The sequence below is a fragment of the Lagopus muta genome, chromosome W (genome assembly GCF_023343835.1).
Source record: "Lagopus muta isolate bLagMut1 chromosome W, bLagMut1 primary, whole genome shotgun sequence".
NCBI classification, from domain to species: domain Eukaryota; kingdom Metazoa; phylum Chordata; class Aves; order Galliformes; family Phasianidae; genus Lagopus; species Lagopus muta.
In genome coordinates, this window is record NC_064471.1 from 5,648,254 (window position 1) to 5,661,200 (window position 12,947).

At 37.7% G+C, this 12,947-nt stretch overlaps 2 protein-coding genes across 2 annotated transcripts in view; both read right to left on the minus strand.

The window, feature by feature from the left end:
* LOC125686407 (uncharacterized) overlaps window positions 1-12,947 on the minus strand; it is a 118,383-nt gene that overhangs the window by 74,073 nt on the left and 31,363 nt on the right. The gene's annotated exons all lie outside the window — the stretch shown is intronic.
* LOC125686411 (kinesin-like protein KIF18A) overlaps window positions 1-12,947 on the minus strand; it is a 38,181-nt gene that overhangs the window by 1,959 nt on the left and 23,275 nt on the right. Inside the window, exons 14-15 of the mRNA XM_048930367.1 lie at window positions 2,870-3,350; window positions 2,470-2,574 (exon numbers count right to left, since the gene is read on the minus strand). Coding sequence (XP_048786324.1) covers window positions 2,470-2,574; window positions 2,870-3,350 — 586 coding nt within the window. The remainder of the gene's footprint in view (window positions 1-2,469; window positions 2,575-2,869; window positions 3,351-12,947) is intronic.

Consider the following 12,947-nt stretch of genomic DNA (forward strand, 5'->3'; position numbering starts at 1 on the left):
TGTATTTTATGCCTTTTAAGATGATGGAATTAAAATCGACAGGGAAAAATATGAACCTGTCTGTAATCTCAGCCTTACTTGTTTTCCTCACTAGCATCCCTGGTCTCACTCTTCTAAGAATGCCTCATGAGCAAGTTTTTTTCTATTCGTGTCAAAGTTTCTGTGCTTTCCCCATCCCTCTAATAGGATTGTACTATCTCTATTTATAGTCATCTAACATGTACTAGCTCTTTTAATAATTTTCTGAAAATATATAGCAAGCAGTGAAGACCAAGGTCTGCCCTGTATCTGTCTTAAGATCTAGTCACATTGTAATGCTGCTCCAAGAAGCAGCATTACAATCTTATTAGCCTAAGCTCTATTAGTAAAAACAGACTCTGTAATCTAACTGACTTATCTCCTAACAATAGGACCATTTCTAATTATATTAAAAGCATAGAGAATGTCTGAAATCTATATGCTTATTTTCATGTTAGTAGGAGATGAGCAACCGGAGTGAATAAATACGAACAGGTAAAGCATGAAAGACGAGAGGTGGGAAAAAATAACAAAGATGAATTGAAAGGTAGCCCTCTGATAAAAAAGAGGGCTTTTTCTCTGTGACAAATAAGTAGCTTTCATTCCTTCTCTTCATAAACACCAAGAAAAAGCCATAAAGAGTTTTAGTTTACAGTAAAGAATGCTCCTGGAGCTTATCTTAAAACATTTGCCTTAAGATCAGAGAAGGCAGGCCCCAAAAGTTCACTTACTCTTTCTTAAGGGGGCAACAAACTCAGTGCAAATAATTTGTTTTGTTAAACCTCATAACCGTCTCAAAAATTGAAAGGGCACGACATGCCTCCTTCCTTATTCCAGAAAGAAAGCGTTCAACAAGTAGTAACAATTAGAACAAAAACATGAGATTATATTTTATTCTTCCAGGAAAGTTTTCTATTTCAAAGATGCTAACGAACAAAGAGAGTGCTTCAAGTTTCTTTCATTTCCTGAGATAAAGCTGTAGAACTTGTTTCTAATGGTCTTGAAACATTTTTAGAAGACCCATTAGGTAGCAGCTCCACTGGCTGCATAGCAGAAGGTGACTTATATTATGATCTATTAAAAAGTTGGATCAATTTTTGATCTTTTGAGGAAAGAAAAGGGAGCTGTTTCATCACTACAGACCAGACATAAATATTAATGTATTTACCAAATACATTAATAAATAGCTTTAAGTTGAGGGAGGGAAGATTTAGTTGGATGTCAGGGGGAAGTTCTTTACTATGAGAGTGGTGAGGTGCTGGAACAGCTGCCCAGAGAAGTTGGGGATGGGGCATCCCACCCTTGAACAAGGATGTATTCAAGTCTAGGTTGGATGGGACCCTGGGCAGCCTGGTCTAATATTAGATGTGGAGGCTGGTGGCCCTGCATGTGGCAGGGGGTTGGAGATTCACGATCCTTGAGGACCCTTCCAACCCTGGCCATTCTATGAGCCTGTGAAATTTTAAACAAACAAACAAAAAAAAAAAAAAAAAAAACAAACAACAAGCAGTACAATTAGTTTCTACTCAGTTGCAGCTTTTCTGCCACTCCCACCAAACCTCTTTCCAGGTCTAAATACAGAACTGATGAAATGCAAGGGTGTTTTTTTTTTTTTCTTCACAGAACGAAACACAAGAATTTAGACATAACTCGGAGCAGAAGTGAATTATTAGAAAAACAAAGGAAATGACCACGAGTATTGTCAGACATTTTCTCCACTTCCCATTTTGGCAGTCTTATGTCTTCCAGTGAAAGCACAACATTTCCAAATAAATTAGATTTTTGGATGATGACAGAATTACATTTTTTCAGAATTATATGATGTTTTTCTATTGAGACGACAGCAGATTTGGAAGATACACTCGTTTGTACTTATTCTATTAAAATAACAGAAGCCTCTAAACTAAAAGCTAGCTGAAAACCATTCTTCTCCATTTGTCAAGAGAAAACTTGAATTGTCAAAGATTTGAGTCAGAACATCTCATGTGCAGATTTGGATGACTTATATAAGATGCTTTTGAATTTGAAAGAACACCAAAACTGTAGTAAGAACAAGAGAAACGTATATGAACTCATTTAAACAGGAGTCAACTTTAACCTTATGTAACACCATAATGTGATGGAAAATACAGCAATGACAGCAGGGTAGCAGAGTCCCAGGCTGCAGTTAGAGAGGAGAAACCCATGTGCAGCAGCCACAGATGCAGAAGCAAATGAAAAAAGCTGCCCACCTTCGTAAGGCTTCACTTAGGCAGGGATCTCCAGCAAGACATCCTCGCCTCTGCTGCCAACCTTTAAATGAAGTCTGGGAAGGGGTGGAACCTGGCTCTAGCCCTTGTGGTCACTCAGGTATGTTGCTTGCACCTGAGCTCCCCTGCGTTGGCCCTGATCTCCCACCAAGAGCTCAATCACTGTTTCAGGTCATGACTTAGCATTCCTGCTACATCTTACCTTAATACCTTCCGTTTTCTCTCAGCAGCTGAAATCATTGCCATATACGAGGGCTTCTCAAGTACTGAAGCAGGATTTTTGTTTTTCAAGGAAGAAAGACCAAACCTGAAGTAAAGTGATTTTACTTTATGAAATGTATTCTGGATAGAAGGCAAATAAAACTGCTCTCGTTATCCTCATTTCTTATTACTAACATATCATTGATTGTAAATAATGGCAAAATTGTATCTGATACTAATTAAAATTGAAGGTTTGATTTTCAAAACATTAGTTAATTTTACTTGTAACTTCCACATCAATGACAAAAAGGTTCTTAAAGATAAGTAATATTAAAATGTTTGGGAAATAGAAACAAAAAACCAACAGATAACACTCCTTGCCCAAACAAATGGAAAAATACCTTTGAAGAATTCTATCGCTGCATGGTTGTGACTCCTTTGCAGATGAGTCAATAGAAATTGCATTTGTTTCACTTGTTTCTTCACCGAGAATTACTGTTGAGTCCATTCTATCTTCATCACAGTCTAGGATAACATCACACACAGAGTCTGTAATACTGGGCTTTCTCAGCTGAAAACCTGTATTAGATTCATTTGTTTCCTGAAGGCCTGTCAGGTGTAATGCTTGTTTTACCACAGTCTGTGAACAGCTGCTTTGCATTGGTTTTCTGCAAGATTCTGGTGTATATACAATAGGTCGAACTTCCTTGCTGAGAGAATCCTCCAAATGACAGAGGCTGAAGTGCTTGGATGCAGCAGAACTCGGAGTTTTGACTGGAGAATCCATTAGCTTTCGTCTAGTTTGTTTCCGTGGTGTTACTGCAAATTCTACTAGTTGCGTATTTCTCTTCGCTTCTTGTGATGGTGTGCCAGAAGTTGAACCTGTGCAATGGCCAGCAGTTGGTTAGCACATTCACCTACATTTAGCACCTAAATAATGCTTTTCCCTTCTATTCCCTTCTGAAACATGTTTATTAGCAGAAGATATTAGCATAAGTTAGCAAAAATACTATTTATTTCATCTACATATTAATTAGATCATGTAACTTTTATTACTTCTAATGCAGTATTGTCCAGATGGCAGCATTTGTTCTGTGGCACTCCAAGTATTATAAATATGCATAGACTGATATAGTTAATCCCAGAGATATTACAAGTAATCACAAGCAAGAGATGAGACATTACAACAGGGAATGGAAGAGTAAGAGCACTGAAAATGATAGCATTACCATGACAACTCTTAAATTAAGATGGTATCATCCCAGTAATCTACAGCTGCCTCCTAAACATGGTCATTTTGTCCTAGCAAGTATCATGCAGGAGAATGAGCAATTATTATACAAGAATGAGACCGAATCTGTTAGAGGGAAAGAAATCCTTTAACATTGCCAATGAGGCAGTAGTGTTTCGGAAAAAGGCAAAGATAACAGCTATCTGAATTTTGTTAATCTTGATATATCTACTCCAGAAAACTAAACTGTTAAACAACCAACTAATCCAAACACGCTTAGAAATCAAAAGCTAAGGCTAAGCAATACAGCACCAATTGGCCATTGTTGTGATTCATCCTGATTTTTCAGGAAGCGTCCCAATATTTTGTATTGCCACCTACTTGAAAACAAAAGCAATCTTAAAAGTAAAAGAGAAAAGGTCCCTCTTTTATTCAAGTTTCCAGTGAAGGAGGCTGATTTCAAGACAGCACTGTTCAAACAGCTAGGCTAGCAGTGACTTAAGTCAACCACACGCAGTTAAATGCAGAAAATTAAGTGTCAGGGAGGGAGGGAGGGAGACAGACACACAAATCAAGGGCTGCAGAGACCTGCCAGAAAACAAAGTGCTCCTACATGTAACTTTGCGTGAACAGAACAAGAAAAAGGCCACCATCCTTAAACACTTACATGGACTGGCCCCACTTCAGCCTGTAGCCATCATATCAATCAGCTCCCCTTTCTGCATTACCTACTACATTCCTAGGAGTAACTAAATTGTAGAAAACACTCCTACTTTTAAATTGCGCAGTTACTCAGGAATTCACCACAGTACTCACGTAACAGTGCAAAAAAAGGAAATACTTATTTCTCCTAAAACTCCATGCTCTTTCTGCCCCAGAATAAGAACTGGTTCAAACTCCTCAGAATGCCTAACTTCAATTCATTCATTAATGTGCTATTTTAGTAGTTCAATAATAATGCTTAGAATAGGAGAAAAACTGAATCAAGATACTGCATCTACCTCCTACCTGCCCAAGTTTGACTTCCTACAGAAGCGTGAATGAATCTTTCTCTGACTGTTGACCACTTCTCATTACTGGTGTAAGCCACAGTTAAAATCCAATCTACTATAGACAAGAAGCCTTAAGAATACCGTTTATTTAAAATCACATCTGGGCCTTTTCCCTAGTATATAAGAGCCTCACTGAAGAATAGCATTCTGAAGGAAGATCTCAGCATCTTTCTTTTTAATTAAAAACCAAACAAACATACATTTCCTAGGCAGTCACTACATACTTTGAAACTAGACAGTATATGGTAGGCACTTCATGACCATCTAGAGATGATAGCCAATTAGAAGATATAAATCAGAGCTGTGAGGAAGTAGAGGAGGATTTAAAAACTACCATGAAGCCTAGACATGTTCAGTGAAGATGGAATGGGTAGTACCAAAGCATGTCAAAGCAGCAAGTAAATGAGATGCAAGAGATACGGCACAAATCTATTCTATATCACCAACATTTAATAATGAAACCACCTAAAAATAAAACAAACAACTATCCCACACTCAAGGGCTCATTTTCAGTGAAAAATGTTTAAACAAAGAACATAATCTTAACCAACAATTCCTAAACAATAAAGTAGGTTAAGTGAAGCTAAGCTACTTATGAGATGAGTTTCACAGACAGATTAGATTTTAAAATCTAATTATTTCTGGAATTAAACTCAGAGCAAGAAGTAGTTTTAAAAAAATAAAAGCCTTGGGCCACAGTTAAGTGGAGAACATATTAAATATTCAAGAAAAGTCCCTTCTCAAAGCTTCTTGTGAAAGCACTAAGTCATTCCTAAAAAAGTAAACAAAAACATTATTAGCAACATCTTCTCTTCTCCAGGTTCAACAAGCCTGCTCCCTCAGCCTGTCTTCACATAAGAGCTGCTCCAGACCTCTGATAATCTCTGTGGCATACGGTCCCACCTCTGGACAGCTTCAACAAAAGCTCTATGCCCCTTTGCCTCTTGAGGGCCCCAGATCTAGATGCAGTTCTCCAGATGGGGCCACACGAGGGCAGAGCAGAGGAGGACAGTCATTTCCCTCTCGCTGCCAGCCACCTTGTTCCATGCTGCCCAGGATGCTGTTGATGTTCTGCAAGTGCATACTTCTGGTTCGTGTCCAGCCTTTTGCCCACCTGGACTCCCCGGTCCTTCTCTGCAGGGCTGCTCTCACCAAGTTCTTTTCCCAGACTGTACACATAGGGATTGTCCAGACCAACCAATCCAAAGCCTCTGTTCAACCTCTCTACATTTACACAGCCTCGCTTTCCAGGTCTGTCTAGGTCCCTTCTTATGTTCTTCAGCTTGACCAGCAAATGCTGGTTCAGCCATGCTAGTTTCCCGCCTCCTCTGCAGGATTTCTTACACAGGGGGATGGAGAGCTCCTGTTATCACAAATGCATCCGTGAAGAGCTGCCAGCTCTGTTCCATACCTCTGTCCCAGAGAACAGATTCTTCCCAAGGATCCCACTCAATAATTCCTTCATCAGCCAGAAGTTCACTCTTCTTACTTTCAGGGGCCTTACTCTGTTCTTTACCAGGCGCATATTCCTTGAGATCACAAACTCAACTACAGCACGGTCACTACAGACCAGACTACCTTCAGTCTTAACTTGTTTAATTATCTCCTCTGCAGTGAGCACTAGGTCCGCTACCACTCCTCTGGTTAGTTTTTCTATTTCCTGAACCAGAAAGTCATCCTCAGCACACTTCACCGTCTCCTGGATTACTCAGAAACTGCCACAAGGTTTTCCCAGGAGACATCCAAATGGTTGAAATGCCCCATCAGGATGAGAGCCTGTGAAAATGAAGCAAGAAGGCCTCATCCACAGGCTCCCCATGATTAAATGGCCTACTGTAGGAGCCCAACCACCAGATGTCCTTTATTCATCCAGTCCCAGCCTGTTTGTGGCTCTTTCTCAAAGGCAGTTGTCCATTTCTTAACGCACAGGCATTCCCTGGGGTGGGGTGGATGTCCTACCTCTTCTAAAAAGCTTGTAGTTCTCCATCATAATGTTCCAGTGGTACAATTCATCCCACCACATTTCTGCAATATCAATTAGGTCATAGTTTTCCAAATCCACTGTGGTCCCCCAGCCCTCCTGCTCTCCTTCTCATGCTGTTTGCATGGGTGTAGAAGAACTTCACCTGGGCTGCTGGTTGACATTACCTTCTTAGAGGAGCCCCTCCACATTCCTTCAGGACAAGTCTGAGATTTTTTCCCAGCTATCTTCTTAAGTTTTACAGTGCTCGCCGGCCTGCTTCTGTTACTTAAATGTTTATGACAGAATCCTTAGAGTTGCAATGGGCTTTTACAGGTCACCTAGTCCAACTCCTCTGCAATGAACAGGGACACCTACAGCTTGATCAGGTGCTCAGAGCCCAGTCCAGTTTGACCTGCAATATCTCCAGGCATGGGGCATCCACTACCTCTTTCGTCAATCTGTTCCAGTACTTCACTAGCAACATCCTAAGAACCTCTTACATCCAAACTAAACTGCCTTGTTCTAGTTTCAAACCATCTCCTTTTTCCTAGCACAACAAGTCCTGCTAAAGAATCTGTTCCCCTTCTTTCTTATAACTTCATTTAGATACTGAAAGGCCACTACCAGGTCTCTCCAAAGCCTCCTGTTCTCTAGGGTGAGCAGCCCCCAGCTCTACCTATCCTCAAAGGGGAGGGGAGGTGTTCAATCCCTTGGACCATCTTTGTGGCCCTCCTCTGGATGTGTTTCAACAGGTCCATGTCTGTTCTATACTAAGGACTCCACATCTGGATGAAGAACTCCAGAACGAGTTCTCACCAGTGCAGAGTAGATGGGCTCACCCTTCCCAGACTGAAATGCAGTTTAAAGGTAATTGCCATAATTCCTTCTGTGTATTGTTCCCAAATTCACTCAATTTAAAAGTAAAAATCATCCCTAACTGAGCAACAACCACCCAAACAGTATGAGGTGGCTTTTGTCTTTAACTTTTTACTACCTGTTTCAAAAGGCTACTTAGAAGAATAGATTTATCAGGAGAAAAAGTAGTATTAGACATTTGCAGAAATGAAACGCAAGCTAATATGAAAAACAGAATGCAATATTTACAGAACATGAGTCACAACAAAAGCAAGTTGAATTAATGACAAGAGAAATGATAAATTGGGCTAGATCTAATTGATGCAGAGGACAAAGTAAAAAAAAAAAAAAAAAAAAGTCTTCTGGAACTGATGTTAATACATGCATATAAGGGGAATATTTCTGGAAACACTCTAAATTAAGTCTGCCAGGTTCTTCTGCTAAAGCAAAATCAAATATTAATGTATTCATTTCAATAAACATTTCTGAGCAACCAATGATTGATCCAATTACTATACTAATCATACATTTTGATTCTTCTAACAACTGACTTGCGGAATTCCGCATTGCAAATGAGGTCTAGTGAATGAATTTCATTTATTTAATCTGCTTGTGACCCAAAGGCACCTCACTGTGAAGGTGAGTTTAACAATTGCTTTGCAGAAATCAAGGAAACAACCCCCCAGAAAACAGAACAGCTGTGAACTTAAAAGGCTAGAATTCAGGCTACGTAGTTGTGGGTCCCAATGGTCAGGAATACCATTTCACATCACATGAGAAAAATACTCAGTCATACAAGACAAGCATGAAAAAGCTGTTCAATATATGAGGAATCTCTCCTATATACAAGCAGCATGCTTTTTCAATTTTTAATGATTTTCCTCCTATATACAACTACATCCCAACTTTTCCTGTCATCCCACATAATAAATTGACTTCACTTTTGGATGTTTGTCACTGGGGGAAGTAATGGATACTTTTTTTTTCCTACTGTAAATCAATTTCATTCTCTCATTGCTAATCTAAGTAAGGCTTCCGGAAATGGGATGCCTGAAACGATGCCAAGATCCTTCCTATTCACAGAAATAACTGCAAGCACCAATCATAGCTTTCTACCCATCAGTTTATGCTCTGAATCCTGTGTGACTCTCCATTAAACAGCCAAAACCAGTCTAAATTCACTTTTAAATGAGGTTACATTTACATTAACATGAGGTTTTCCTAGTGTTATTTCATTTGATGGAAATAGTTGAGTTGCTCATAAAGTTACACATTCTGGACTCACAAAAAACAATTGTAGCATATAATTAAAAATAAAATGATAAAATAAAATGCTAAAAGTAATATGAATAAAACTCAGGAATGTACATTCATAAAATAATTGTTTTTAAAAGATCTCACCTATTAATAGAGTATATAAGTAGGTTCAGATGTTATGGAAACAGCATGTTAAGGCTTCAAAATGAACATAAGCAAGAGTAGAGGTTCTGAAATTAAAGAATTTCCAGTCACAGAATAAAATCCTATAATCATTAAGGCTGGAAAAGACCTCAAAGATCATCTAGTCCAACCATCAACCTGTCCCCCACAATGCCACTAAGCTGGTCATGTTATAGGAAGGTTTTTTTATTTAAGAAAACACAAACTGCTAAGGATGTATAATCAAGTAACATAGAAAATACTTGTAAGCGTTCCTGAATTATTTAAATCGAACAATTGGCAATTAAATCAAAGTGTGTTGTTCGGGAGTAAATTTGAAGCAATCTCATGTTATGTTCAAAAATCCTGGAGTAGTAAAAAAAAAAAAAAAAAAAAAAAAAAAAAAGTACAACCAGAAATTAGAGACAGATTCTCCTGTACAGAACATTCCTTGAAATGCTATACATACAATGCGTTAGCGTGAAAAGTTACATAAACTGTGGCAAAGCCAACAAGCTTTAATTAGCTTGTGCAGAGAATTAACGGTCTTGATAACTTGACCACAGAAACACGTTGAAAGAATAGCCAGACTTTTGATCTTGTTCTTTCCCCCATAGCTTTATAGCATTTAAAACACAGGAGAGCTTTTCCACGTAAGAAATTCTTTAAGTTCTATGCATTACTAGAACTCAGCTTAAATTCTACATCATTTTTAAACTCCTGATAGAGAAAAGGGCGTCTTTTAAGATCATATTGAAACCGTTAGCCAATGAAGTCAGTGTTTTGGAAAAGAAATTCAAAATACTTCTTGTTGTGATTCACCTTGAACAAGAGAATGAAGATCCTTACTTTGACCTTTAGCATCATTTTTGTTCTTTATTCTTAAGTCATTTACTAGCTTGACTTACTTCTTCAGAAGCAGATAATGGAAATACACAGTTAATGGAGTAACTCAAAACTTAAGGTCCCACTTTCATAACTTTTCTTGATTTACAGAACTGATTCAGCTGCATTGGATTTCTGGAGACAGTGATTATAATCCAATAAGTTATTTGACTTGAAGCATTCCAATCTATGAGAAAACACTCATCAACAATTTGCATTTCAAAAATGTCGTGGTTCCCTCCAGAATAGCTGTCAGCAAAAGATAAATGTATCACTAAAAACTGAGTGCCTGCAATCAGTGCCTCGTGTTTTATGATAGGCAGAATTAAGTGGTTTCCTTAAAGCACAGATGTATGTGAGTAATGTTATCCTGAAAATGTAGTTTCTATACGTAAATGTGGATAGTGCATGGATGTTGCATACAATCCTTAAACCTCAGCAAGCACGTAATAATTGACTCCATAAGCTTAGATGAAGATAAATTTATATTTTCCAAAAGTACTACATCAGTAGTTTTTAACATCAGTCACTTTTTTTTTTCCCCAATATCTTCTCCAAAGCCTTCATGCAAATGTAGGTTCAAGAAAAAGCCATCATTTCTTCTCAGCTGACCTAGCACAAACTCTTCCTTTGCTACAGACCCTTCCCTTCTGCTACAGAAGCATGTTTCATTGGGACAAATCATTTAATTGCCACCTAGTAACTTGGCTAGCCTTTTCTCCACAATTAATCACTTGGAGTATTTCAGAAGTTCCTTCTCTAAGTAATGTATTTATTTGAAACAGAAGAGAAAAATATCGCTGCTCCCTACTCACACTGTGGAAAGTAAGAATAAAATCTCAAAAAATTAACTGTTTTGCTCCTCCCCCGTGACAAGCTGAAGTCTGTGCAGTTATATCATAGGTGAAATATGGATTTTCATACAAAAAAAGTAACTGCCGTGTAACACAGATACACACTATGTATATACACACACTTTACATATATATATATATATATATATATATATATATATATATATATATATATATATATATATATATATATATTTGTCTCTGTGCAAAAACACTGCTTCCTTCCCAACACCTTAAACAAGTGATATCAATAATGAAATAACACTGTGCTAAAGGTGTGGGGAGGATCTGTAAAAATCTTCCTTTTCATTTGTTCACTAAGATCTTAGGTCAGCTCCTGCTAACAACTGCCAAGCATACTTCTGAAATGACTTAAGGGAGAAGGAACTGGATTTCTGAATAATTTATTTTATCTTAAAGGAAAAAAAATTACTACATCCTTCCTACTTCTCATCAGGATGCTGCCTTTCTGCTTCTTCACATTTTCCCATGCTCATATGTTCTTTTTTTGATTTACAGTGTTTTGTTTTTTTTTCTTAATAGTTTTATTAGTTTTTTCTGCAAAAGAGAAGTTATTTCCATAGCATAACATCAGGTAATACTTCCAAGTATTTTTCAAGTGAATTCAAAAAACAATTGAAGTAGAGCTATTTCATTGCGTTTATTTTGTGCTCCACTGGAATTTTTTTTTAAGTCACTTTATTTTCAGCTGAAATGGACTACTTATTTTCTACCTCCAGCATCCAACGTGTAAGAAATGACTGTGCAAACACACGTGATTTGTGCTCTTAGAAAGAGCACAAAGATTAAAATAATGTAAAAATTATAAATATGTTAATAAACTTTGTTTTTCTGATCACAGTCCTCCATTTTAGAACTTTAAAAATTCCATTATGCAAAGTCAATTGTCATTTCAATTCCAATTCCATTTCAAATGTCAAGTTCTCAATACAGTGGTACCTGGTAGAAATTGTTATCCCATACAGTTATGTCTACAAGGTTTTGTAGAATGATGGCTACCTGCTGAGCAGTAAATTTTACAGTAAGAATTGCCCCCGAGGAAAAAGCTGCTCAAGAAAACTTATTTCATGTTAGCCCACCAACTAATGCTGCCAATGAGAAAGAATGCGAGAGAGAGGTAGACTCTTCATGAGGAATATCAGGTATTGGTGAGCCTAGGAGCATCATAATGCATTTCTACAAGCTCAAAGCAAACAGGAAGAGCACAATTAGATTACGAGAAAAAACGTGATGTGCCTGGTTACCATATCCTTTCATGTTACATAACTTCCATTTGAAAGACAGTTTTTCCTAACTGCTTTTCTCCTGCCTGTGGTACAAGCAGCACATGAAACTTTTTTTTCCTATTTCCACACAGAATAACAAAAATAAAAACACAATAAGGATTTCTACGAACATCTTTAGGCAAAGACACCATTTACATCTGGAGAGAAAAATCTGTCTTGCTCAAAAATAATGTGTCCATTTACTTAGAAAGCCATAAGTTGAACATTCAGAACTGGAGAATGTCTACTTCATGCAGATTTGCAATACAACCCTTCAACTTATGTCTATGATTCTACAAGAGTGAGTAGTTTATGCCTTAAAAGTTCCTGTAGGCATTCGTATAATGATTTTAGTGCTTCTGAGCAAGAATAGATCTGGTGTAGCATTTGATGAAAGGCAGAACAGAACCAGAACTCCACAGTGAAGCTTGCACTAGTGTAAGTAAGCTACAGAAATTTAAATTTATGACAATATCCCACATATGACAAGACAATCTCTACAATCAATATTTAGCTACAGTTTACAGAGTTCACAGAAATGGTATTTGGATCTATTTACACACTCTCCCCCTAACACCCAAGCAAAAAAGAAGAGTTCCAGTCTTGGGCCTTAGTGTATCAGTAATGCATCTTCAACATGAATACTAGCTAGCAGCACTGCTTCACGCTTGCCTTGCACATTTACAAGACAGAGGTCAAAGGGAAAACTCATTCTGTGCAAATCTTGAGTTCTCATTATATAAAAGGTTTAAAGAAATTCACATTTTTCCTTCCACAGTCAGACTAACACTTCCACAAGCCCACCATTATTTTAAATACTATAGAAAATGAAATTATGCTGAACATACAAATTCCAGGCAGATAATCACAATCAAAATTATGAGGGAAAAGAGCCTCTTCCATTCTCTCCACAAGTGCACTTCTCTGGATACAT